General features: G+C 34.6%; 1 protein-coding gene across 1 annotated transcript; it reads left to right on the top strand.

Moving 5' to 3' along the window:
* The first annotated feature begins 3,404 nt into the window (after positions 1-3,404).
* LOC106397007 (proteasome subunit beta type-4) lies at positions 3,405-5,040 on the top strand. Its single transcript, XM_013837531.3, has 7 exons — positions 3,405-3,608; positions 3,683-3,747; positions 3,822-3,898; positions 3,977-4,106; positions 4,201-4,360; positions 4,418-4,603; positions 4,694-5,040. Exons 1-7 carry the CDS (start codon positions 3,603-3,605, stop codon positions 4,805-4,807), a joined length of 738 nt encoding a protein of 245 aa, XP_013692985.2. The 5' UTR covers positions 3,405-3,602; the 3' UTR covers positions 4,808-5,040.
* The last annotated feature ends 7,635 nt before the right edge of the window (positions 5,041-12,675 follow it).

Genomic DNA, 12,675 nt, shown 5'->3' with positions numbered 1-12,675 from the left:
AAATGCTTTATATACTGAAGCCTATGATCTTTAGTGTTGTTTTAAAATTTATAAACGCGTTGTACATTTGTATTAATATATATTAAACTCTCTTTCATGATGCATGACATCGTTTTCATTATTTATCAATTAATTTAGTAAAACTTTATAATACTCCCTAAATTGGTGGACTAACCACTATAAAATCCATATTCTCTAGAGAAACGGAGACAAGAAAGGTTTCAAACCTCTTTGACCTTCATCATATGTTAGTGTTGGATGTAACTATGCATTATTCAAACCTCTTTGACCTTCATCATATGTTAGTGTTGGATGTAACTATGCATTAAAACAATATTGTCATATTTTTGAATTTTTGTCAAAATCTATGTGTTAACCCCTACAAAAATATTGACTTTTTCTGTAAATACTCTATATACTGAAGCCTATTATCTTTAGTGTTGTTTTAAAATTTCCAAACAAATTCTACATTTGTGTTAATGTATATTAAACTCTCTTTCATGGTGCATGAGCATCGTTTTAATTTTTTATCAATTAATTTAGTAAAACTTCATAATATTCCCTAAATTAGTGGACAAATCATTATAAAATCGCTATTCTCTAGAGAAACGGAGACAACCATGGTTCCAAACCTCTTTGACATTCATCATATGTTAGTGCAGGATGAAACTATGCATTATTACAATATTGTCATATTTTTGAATTTTTCTCAAAATCTACGTTTTAATAACCCCTACTAAAATATTGAGTTTTTCGGTAAATGTTCTATATACTGAAACCTATGATCTTTAGTGTTGTTTTAAAATTTATAAATACATTCTAAATTTGTATTAATATATATTAAACTTTCTTTCATGATGCATGGACATCGTTTACATTTTTTATCAATTAATTTAAAAACTTCATAATACTCTCTAAATTGGTATACAAACCACTATAAAATCGATACTCTCTGGAGAAACGGAGACAACAAAGGTTTCAAACCTCTTTGACCTTCATCATATGTTAGTGCTAGATGGAACTATGCATTAAAACAATATTGTCATATTTTTGTCAAAATCTATGTGTTAATCCCTACAAAAATATTGATCTTTTCTGTAAATGCTCTATATACTGAAGTGTATCATCTTTAGTGTATTTTTAAAATTTCTAAACAAATTCTACATTTGTATTAATGTATATTAAACTCACTTTCATGGTGCATGAGCATCGTTTTAATTTTTATTAATTAATTTAGTAAAACTTCATAATACTCCCTAAATTAGTGGACAAACCACTATAAAATCGCTATTCTCTAGAGAAACGGAGACAATAAAAGTTCCAAACCTCTTTTACCTTCATCATATATTAGTGCATGATGCAACTATGCGTTATAACAATATGGTCATATTTTTGAATTTTTCTCAAAATCTATGTGTTAACCCCTACTAAAATATTGAGTTTTTCGTTAAATGCTCTATATACTGAAACCTATGATCTTTAGTGTTGTTTTAAAATTTATAAACACATTCTACATTTGTATTAATATATATTAAACTCTCTTTCATGATGCATGAGCATCGTTTTAATTTTTTATCAATTAATTTGAGTAAAACTTCATAATACTCCCTAAATTAGTGGACAAACCACTATAAAATCGCTATTCTCTAGCGAAACGGAGACAACAAAGGTTCCAAACCTCTTTGACTTTCATCATATGTTAGTTCAGGATGCAACTATGCATTATAAAAATATTATCATATTTTTGAATTTTTCTCAAAATCTATGTGTTAAGCCCCTACGAAAATATTGAGTTTTTTCGGTAAATGCTCTATATACTGAAGCCTATGATCTTTAGTGTTGTTTTAAAATTTCTAAACAAGTTATACATTTGTATTATTGTATATTAAACTCTCTTTCATGGTGCATGGACATCGTTTTAATTTTTTATCAATTAATTTAGTAAAACTTCATAATACTCCCTAAATTGGTGGACAAATCATTATAAAATCATTATTCTCTAGAGACAGGGAAACAACAAAGGTTCCAAACCTGTTTGACCTTAATACTATGTTAGTGCAGGATGCAACTATGCATTATAACAATATTGTCATATTTTTGAATTTTTCTCAAAATCTATGTGTTAACCCTTACGAAAATATTGACTTTTTGGTAAATGCTCTATATAGTGAAACCTATGATCTTTAGTGTTGTTTTAAAATTTCCAAACAAATTCTACATTTGTATTAATGTATATTAAACTCTCTTTCATGGTGCATGCACATCATTTTAATTTTTTATTAATTAATTTAGTAAAACTTCATAATATTCCCTAAATTGGTGGACAAACCACTATAAAATCGGTATTTTCTAGAGAAACAGAGACAACAAAGGTTTCAAACCTCTTTAACCTTCGTCATATGTTAGTGCAGGATGCAACTATGCATTATAACAATATTGTCATATTTTTGAATTTTTGTCAAAATCTATGTGTTAACCCCTACTAAAATATTGAGGTTTTCGGTAAATGCTCTATATACTGAAGCCTATGATCTTTAGTGTTGTTTTAAAATTTATAAACACATTCTACATTTGTATTAATATATATTAAACTCTCTTTCATGATGCATGGACATCGTTTTCATTTTTTATTAATTAATTTAGTAAAACTTCATAATACTCCCTAAATTGGTGGACTAACCATTATAAAATCCATATTCTCTAGACAAACGGAGACAACAAAGGTTCCAAACCTCTTTGACCTTCATCATATATTAGTGCATGATGTAACTATGCATTATACAAATATTGTCATATTTTTTGTCAAAATCTATGTGTTGACAACTTCTACAAAAATATTGAGTTTTTCGGTAAATGCTCTATATACCGAAGCCTATCATCTTTAGTATTTTTTTAAAATTTCTAAACAAATTCTACATTTGTATTAATGTATATTAAACTTTCTTTCATGGTGCATGAGCATCGTTTTAATTTTTTATCAATTAATTTAGTAAAACTTCATAATACTCCCTAAATTGGTGGGCAAACCACTATACTAGAAATTTTGAATATTTCGGGTTCCCGATCGGGTTTCGGATAGTACCCGGACTCGAACCGAAACCCACAGATCTTTACACTCAATAGATATTTTAGCCTAGATCTGAATTCAAACCTATATTTTTGGATCATTTCTGGTTCAGGTTTTCGGGTTGAGGTTTTTGGATCCGGGTAAAACGCTCGGACCTAGTTTAGTTGGCAATTTTTCCGCTATTTAAAGTCGCAAATTGCGACCTATGACTGATAGCAATTCTTCCATTTCTCTTAATCAGGTAAATCCAACTTTGAAGGCTTATCAAAGAACCGACTCGAGACTTCAATTTTGAAATATTTATAAGACAACAAATGGGACTTGGGCCTCAGTTAGATTAGGCCGAGTGCAAGTCGAGTCGGGTTTATAACAGAATTAAACCGGTCAACTAGCGGATCAGACCGGATTCAGTTTGTTTCTTGAGGCAAAGGAAATCACGGAAGCTTTTTTTTATTAATGAGGTAAAATAACAAAATCAAAGCTTTCAGATCTTGAACAAGAACCTAATCTCTCTCTCGCGCTTACTACGAAAAAGATGACTGTAAGTCCGACAAATCTCAAATCTTCAATGTTCTTTACTGTATATGGTTCTGAATCTGGATTGTTTTGGTCCAGTTTACTATTCCGATTGATAACGGAGATGCCTTGAAGAACGCAGAAACTGATTCACAAAGAACACTGTAAAAATCCTCTCTCTCTCTCTCTATCTATTATCGGTTCAGTCTTAGGGTTTATGTTTGGAGTGTTTGGTTAGGTACCCGTATGTGACTGGGACATCGATTGTCGCAATCAAGTACAAAGATGGGGTTCTAATGGCTTCCGACATGGGAGGTCTGTTTCTTTTTCCTTAGTTTCAGCTTAAAAGTAATTGAAGATTGCTTTGTAAGTTTAAAAGGTTTGAATGTGCAGGTTCATATGGATCAACATTAAGATACAAGAACATTGAGAGAGTGAAGGCTATTGGTAAGCATTCTCTTCTCGGTGCCAGCGGAGAAATCAGCGACTTTCAGGAGATTCTTCGTTATCTTGATGAGCTCGTGTAAGATAGAATCCAACTCCTTTTCTTTTCTTAAAATCTTTCAACTTTTCATAGCATCTGACGAAGCCCTCCTTGCTTCCTTTTTTACATATAGGTTGAATGATAACATGTGGGATGATGGTAACTCCTTGGGACCAAAAGAGGTTCACAACTATCTGACTCGTGTCATGTACAACCGTCGCAACAAGTTTAACCCTCTCTGGAACACTCTCGTCCTTGGTGGCGTCAAAAATGGCCAAAGTTACCTTGGCATGGTAACGTCTCAAGACTCTTCTCTTGATTTGGATCTGTCTGATTCTCTCTCTGTCTAGGTGTCAATGATTGGTGTAAGTTTCGAGGACAATCATGTTGCCACCGGATTTGGGAACCACCTAGCTAGGCCAATTCTTCGTGATGAGTGGCATGCGGACCTGAGCTTCGAAGATGGTGTCAAGCTCCTTGAGAAATGTATGCGTGTGCTTCTTTACCGTGACAGATCTGCTATTAACAAGCTTCAGGTTTGTCAAGTTTTTTTGAGGAAGAATGATTTGAAGCTCTTCGCTTGGAAACGTAATAAATGGAAAATGTGTGTTTGAAACTTTGCGCAGATAGCGAAGATCACAGAAGAAGGGGTGACTGTCTCTCAGCCCTACTCATTGAAGACTTTTTGGGAGTTCCAGGCTTTCCACAACCCAACTGCTGGTGCTCAAGGCTCTTGGTAAGAAAGCCTTATCAATCTTGAGATCAATCTCTGCCTATTTATTTTAATTTCATGTGATGGTGTTAGAATACTATGTTCTGGAGTGGTTTTCCTGTTGGTTATCTCAATGAAAATTTCTGAAGATATTTGGACAGTTGCAATCTTTAATTCTATGTATTCTATAAGCTTTATGTATCAGTCATTGGCATACGAGGATGCCATCATATATACATAAGAGTAACAGTTGCCTTGTCATTACTGACTTGATTCAGTACAGAATAAATCATTACTAGTAATTAAAAAAATGATACTATTATCAAAGTACGGGATTTAAATCGGATTTTATTTAAGTCCCAAAAACATCGTTTTCATAGGTAAAATGACTTCTTGAAATATTCTGCTTCTAAATATCTTGCAGCACCTAGAACCTAAAACTATGGTTGTTAGTTGAGTATGATCTTAAAAAATCAAAAGCAGACATCTTATCTCGATAAATCGGAACTGAAACACCTGAATGCAAGTATGAAAGAGCTCCAATGATATTTATGGTGATATGCATACAAACTTCTTAACTATCACCGGAAATACTCGAAAATGTTTTTACTTTTCTTTGGGATTGTTGGAGAGGGATTGCACTTGGCTTAGCGGCACCACGAGCTCTGCGTGATAACTCGACGATTAAAATTACAGTCCAACAGTTCGGCCCAGATTAAGTCTTAGGACAAATAAAGAAAAGGTTTATGTATAAAAGAGAGATAAAAGCAACAAAGGGAAACATTGAGACTTGACCACAAAGATTGACGGCTAGAAACTAGGATATTATTTTGTCATAACTATTTCTCGTAGATTTATACTTTTCCTACAATCTGCCGACTTTTTCTCTATTATTCATACACATATTGTAACCTTTCTCTCATCTGATCAATAAAACTTATCTGAAATAACACAAAATCGAGTTTTATTCTTCTTATTAAAGTTGACCAAATTCAGATTCAACAGTTAGCGCTCACCGTGGGACAATACAAAGTATCATTAACAAATCAACATAAATTCTGACGATTCAACCGCTGGAAACGAACATGCACTGGCAGCAGAGGCACCGACCATGACATATGTGATGCAAATCATCATGTAACGCCTCGCTCAGCAGGAGAACCTCACAAGGCGACGAACGAACGTTTCGTCGCGGTAATCGTCCGTCTTCACGCCACCAGCTGGTGATGACATCGATCCAGCGATGACTGGGAGACAACTTTTCGCCACCTCAAACCCTATGATGACAGCGGAGAGCAACGATCGGCGGCTGGCGGCAGAGTGCACATAACTGCTGGTGTAAAGCCGACGACTGGCGGCATAAAGTCGACAACAAGCTGCCAAATCACCAACCTCCAGCTCTTAATGCAAGACATCAACTCCAAAATTCAACGCATAACGAGTTCGGCCCAGTAGGTCAAGTGTGTACTCGTCGTGACCCTAAGGACACCTTTTTGAAGAGGATTATTGACATTAAAATCCGCCAAACGGATAAGCTTTGTATCCCATCCTACACCAGTATGCAGATCCCACTGACTATGCGACTGCGTTCAACATAATCATAGGACGATCACTTTTCAACCGACGAAGAGAAGGATGCCGGGCTCGGCCAACTTTTCGTGAAAAGCCTTTGTGGGCCAGCCTTGATCTGGTTCTTTAGGTTAGCCGAAGATTCCATCGATAGCTTCCACGACCTGTCCACCAAATTCCTTTCACTCTTAAGGCCATTTGAATAACCGGAGAGAAGGTCTATCCGTGGGCTACACCTCTCCTTGGAGATTAGTTTGGACCTCTCCATGGGCCTGAGATATACCAGGTTAATCAAAAAAAAAAAACTTATAAAAAATGTCCCATATTCATAGTGGGAGTCTCAGAAACATCATGGAAAGGTTTAAACAGGTGGTGTCCAAGGTGTATTTCCCAGACGAGACAGCCGTAAAAGCTCTACTTATTTGGATTTGAAATTTTTAATAAAATTATGATAGTATATAAATAAAACATATTTATTTTAGTCATAATTATAAATTTTAAAAGTTAAAAAAAAATTGTAAATAAAAATATGACTTTATAATAGAGAAATGATATTTTTCTTTAAATATAGAGAAGAAATAGCAATATCTATTTTATCGAAATAAGAGATTAGTTGGAGTGGATTTTATTTGCTGTTATAAGGGTAAAATCAACAATGAATTAGAGATGTTGTAAACCCGATTATAGAGAAAAATGTGAAATAGTTATAGAAAAACCTGCGCATATAAATCATATTTCCACCAATTGAGTTTTCTTATTCATAAACCGAAAACATGGACGCAAAAAAAAAATAAGAGGAAATTGGAAATATACAATAAAAAAACTAATAGATTGTCCCAATGCCATAATATGAACAAGAAGTTGTCCACTTAGCATAATTTTTTATGTAAACCCAATTAAGTCCCTAATGTAATCCTAAAACATTTTTTGTAAAATTAATAGTTAAAAGAAAGTTAAAAGTAAAAGGAAAAACAGATAGTAAATAAACAAAAGGGGATAATCCCAAATGGTGACTTAGAAACCTAATTTCGCCTCCTCTTTTGGCGATAGAGAACAAAAGACGATTTCAAGTCATCGGCGTGTCAGAGCTCGCCGTCGCCGGTGCTCCTTCTGCCCGCTAGGACTCCGGTGGTGTTCTTCTTCTTCTTAATCGCAGTATCAGAGACCACGTCTCACTTCGCATCTCGTTCTCAAGTAACTCGCCGAACACCACTGAAGCTCGTACTTCACCGATAACTGAAGCTCGTCCCTCTCCGATCTGGAATATACTCTCTCAGCTCTATTTCAAGCAAACCAATCGATACTTTTCAGGTTTGTTTGTGAATTTTTTTTTTGCATGTCTTTGTATCTTTTACTTGAGTCTTTTTTTAATCATAGTTTGACTGTCATAGGTTTCGATTTTAGTTTTTGTGAATGATTTAGGCTTCTATCTTATAAAAGTTGCTTACTTTTTTGATTGTTGGTTTGTGGCAACTGATCTCTTGTACCTGTAGTTGTTTCTCGTGACATTGAAGGAGAATGGATTTGTATTGGATTGGGTATTGACATCTATAAAGCATGTAAAGTATGTGGTTTGCATTTTTGTATGTCTTAGGTGATTTTGTTTGATTTGTTTTCACTAGTATGTCTGTCTTTGGACGATTGTTTTATGATTAAAAGTAGCATGAATATTGACTGTTGTGATTGTATTTGTTTCCTTGTGCATTGTTCTCAGTCACCTCGAGCTTTTCAGGTTTGTATAAGAACTTGTGACTTGATTTTCATGTCTTTCTTTTTAAAATTTCTGTGTTTCATTATCATAGTTTGCGCTTGATATGTATCGACTTTAGTTGAGATAGTTAGTGTTAATGATTTAGGTGTCGGAATTTATGAAAGTTTAATTCTTTTGATGTTTTTGTTGACCTTGCGCTTGATGCTTAAGTATTATGAACTTGTATTATGATGAATTTGTTTTATGAGTACTGACTGTGGTGAATGTATTTGTTTCATTGTTCACAAGTATGACGATGGATCAGTTGCCAAAAACCCTATTCAAACAGGGAACGGAAACACAAGTTGAGAAGGTCAACAACACTTGTCGAACTTCCATACTTAAGAAGGTGGAGAAGTATGTTGAAGCAGAGTACAAGGAAGTGTTGGGTGATCCGCTATTTGCTCAGGTTATGGCCATTTATGTGCACAAGCTTAAGTATTCGGGTAGAGTCACTACAAGAAAACATCGGTATTCTGACGGACATTCCGACGGAAAATGAAATCCTCGGAATTTCCCGAGGAATTTCCGAGGAAATTCCGAGGAAACTCAAAATTTGGGTTTCCTCGGAATTTCCTCGGAATATACCGACGGAATTCCGAGGAAATATCAATCCGTCGGAATATTCCGAGGAAATTCCGAGGAAAAATGTGTTACTCGGAAAAGACCGATGAATTCCGAGGAAATAGTATAGGGATTTTACAAAATTCCGAGGAAATTCCGACGAACTAGTGATCGATCGATGCGTTTTTGGACATATACCCATCGATCGATCACATTGTTACGCTTTGGTCCATCTTAGTGATCGATCGATGCGTTTTTGGACATAAATCCATCGATCGATCCGTTTATAAAAAAACATTCGAGATTTTGAAACCCCAAACACTAGTTTCTCGGAATTTCCTCGGAATATTCCGAGGAAATTCCGAGGAACACTTGATATCCTCGATCGATCGATGGGATAATCTCATCGATCGATCACATTGTTACGCTTTGGTCCATCTTAGTGATCGATCGGTGCGATTTTGGACATAAATCCATCGATCGATCCGTTTATAAAAAAACATTCGAGATTTTGAAACCCCAAACACTAGTTCCTCACTAATTCCTCGGAATATTCCGAGGAAATTCCGAGGAACACTTGATATCCTCGATCGATCGATGGGATAATCTCATCGATCGATCACATTGTTACGCTTTGGTCCATCTTAGTGATCGATCGATGCGTTTTTGGACATATATCCATCGATCGATCCGTTAAAAAAAAATTGACATTTTGAAACCCCAAACACTAGTTCCTCGGAATTTCCTCGGAATATTTCGACGGAATTCCGAGGAAGAAAAGGGTTTCCTCGGAATTCCCTCGGAATATTCCGAGAAAATTCCGAGGAAATAGGGTTTTTAAACCGAAAACAACGTTTTGCGGTTTGAATAACACCTATATAACCCTTATTAAGTGTCTTACGTTCATTATGAAGTCAAAAATTTGTTCCTTACCCTATAATAAACACTTTTCCGATTGTATGAACGAAATCCCCACAACATAAGAGAAACACTTATACACTTTAATGAACGGTAAAAGGAATACTTACAATTCGTTTTGAAATTTGTTATTTCATGGTTTATGCTCATCTATACAAAGAATCCTCAATGGTATGCATTACAATTGTATAAGAAATAAAATACGGCAAAAAAATTGATGTTTTGAAACCCCAAACACTAGTTCCTCGGTATTTCCTCGGAGAATATTCCGAGGAACAATATAAATTAATAGAAATACATGCACAGGATATTCTTTTTCCTCGAATTAATGAAAATATTCCGAGGAAATTCCGACGGATATTTAAGTGGCCGTCGGAATTTCCTCGGAATATTTTCATTTAACCGGGCAAACAAGCCGCCAAATATTTCGCGAAAATTGAAATTGAAAATACTGAGGGAATTCCGACGGAAAATATCCGTCGGACCCAAGGTTTTATAAACTCGAAACGCATCTTCTTCCTCATTTCTCTCTTCTTCCTCTCCGGCGATCTCTCTCTCCTTCCGGCGTTCTCCACCTTCTCTCGCGACGATCTCTCCGGCGAATCCTTTCCATTCTCTTATAAATCATGTAAGGACCATATCTCACTCTCTTAGGTCCTATTTGTTAGGTTTTTAAGTAGATTTGATGATTTTAGAAGGTTTTTGATAGATTTTTGTTAGGGTGATTGGGTAGGATTGTGATTTGTTGTGTAATAGGTTTAGAATTGTGATTTGGTTGTGTTGAATTGATTTAGAACTTTTTTTATAAATTGTTCATTATTTTTGTATTTACAAAACGTTTTTTCTATATAAATTCGATTTTACAGAACGTTTTTTGTATATAAATTCGATTTTTGGATTTATAAAAGATGATTTCATATTTATAAAAATATTTATATTTATTAAAACTAATTTTGTATTTATAAAACATTTTTTTGATTTATAAACACTATTTTTTTATTTTTGTATTTATAAAAACTATTTTTAAATATACAAACCGTTCTTTGTATATAAATTCGTTTTTTGGATTTATAAAAGATGATTTCATATTTTGAAATTAATTTTGTATTTATAAAATATTTTTTTTGATTTATAAACACTATTTTATTATTTATTGTATTTATAAAAACTATTTTGTATTTATAAAAAGATGATTTCATATCTATAAAAATATTTATATTTATAAAACTAATTTTGTATTTATAAAACATTTTTTGATTTATAAACACTATTTTATTATTTTTTGTATTTATAAAAAATATTTTGTATTTATAAAAAGATGATTTCATATTTATTAAAACTAATTTTTTATTTATAAAACATTTTTTTTATTTATAAAAACTATTTTATTATTTTTTGTATTTTAAATATGTTTTCTATTTCAATTTTAATTTTATATTTTCGAATTTCAATTTAAAAAAATAAATTTATAATTTTTTTTTTAATTTTGGAAATATTCCGAGGAAGTTTATCCCTCGGAATATTCCGACGACATCTTCCTCGGAATATTCCGAGGAATTTCCGACGAACTTGTGGTCCTCGGAAATTCCGAGGAAATAGGGTTTCCTCGGAATTCCGTCGGAAATTTCCGAGGGATTTCCGAGGAAAGATGAATTTCCGAGGAGTTATTTCCGAGGACTTTTTTCGTCGGTATGTCGTCGGAATAGCGTTATTCCGACGACATACCGACGATTTTTTCCCTCAGTATGCTGCTGTTTTCTTGTAGTGAGTGATCCACAGCTTCGTTTGTAAGAAGCTTCTGACCGCAAAGCACCATGAGTTGTGGTTCCATTTTGCTAGGAGGGCTCTCAGATTTTCAATGCCAGAATTCCATGCGATCACTGGTCTGAAATATAAAGACGACGAGCCTGACTTGGATATTGATAACTGGAGAGGTGATAAAGGGTTTTGGAGTAAGTTGCTGCGGAGAAAAGGAAAAATTAGCCTATAGCAAATCAGGAAGGTGCATCTGAAATCTTGTAATACATGGTCTCATGTTAATATGCTGAGGATGGTGTATTTGTGTGTGATTGCTGGTCTGGTTATCGCGAAGGATGAGAAGGTGTGCATCCCACACAAGTACATCAAGCTGGTGATGGATTTCGATAAGATGAGAAAATTTCCATGGGGTCTTCATTCTTTTGATGCGCTTGTGACTACCATTACCGAAGCTAGGGATAAAGTGAAGACACAGAACAGTTATGTCATAGATGGATTCTAGTATGCACTTCAAATTTGGTTGATGTAGGCTATTCCAGACATCGGGTCTCTTTTGGGTGAGAAGCTCAGAGAAGGCGTCACTAGCATGAGATGCAGAAATTGGAAAGGATCTGCTAAGGTTTCCTGTGAGGATATTATTAGCATTGAGTCTGATTTTGCATCCACTGTAAGTTCTGATTCCTTTAATTAATGTGATTGCATTTCATGATTCTTAATGTTTGTGTTTAACTTTTATACTTTGTTTTTTTGCAGGGAGTTGTGTCTCCATACATCTCTTCAACTGGAAATGGCAATATCATTGTTGATGCTGGGTTTGAACGAGACAATGAAATGAATGAAGAAAGGGTCGATCTGATCATTGACATGTACAGAAAGAAGTATGACTGGAGTAAGCATGTTTGGGGTTATCAGGAAACTGTACAACCATATGCATAGAATTCTGAGGAAGATGGTTCAAAGGAAGAAGAGGCTGGAGAAACAAGTGACTGTGGAATGGAAGAAGAAATAGAAACCGCCCATGTGTTCCTGCAAAGAAGAGAAAGAACCATTATCAGGATATTGGAGCCGAGTCAAGGAAGAAGAGGTTACTTTGCCAAAGATCAACCGAAAAATACAGAGATCTTGAATAGGGAATGAAGTCCTATATCCAGGTTATGTTTAAGTCTTCTTTTACTGCCTTAGGGCTTGAGGTACGCGACTTAGTTGAATACCGGTTTACCAAATTAGAGCAGACGATCCTTTCATCTCAGACTCAGATTGGTGTTCCGGCTTATACTCAGACTCATGGTGCTGTTCCGGCTTATACTCCTACCCCAGCTGCTGCTACGACATCTACT

This window comes from Brassica napus, chromosome C9 (assembly GCF_020379485.1).
Source record: "Brassica napus cultivar Da-Ae chromosome C9, Da-Ae, whole genome shotgun sequence".
Classification (NCBI taxonomy): Eukaryota; Viridiplantae; Streptophyta; class Magnoliopsida; order Brassicales; family Brassicaceae; genus Brassica; species Brassica napus.
Note: the sequence above shows the minus strand (reverse complement) of the source record. Positions and strands in the feature narration are given on the sequence as shown.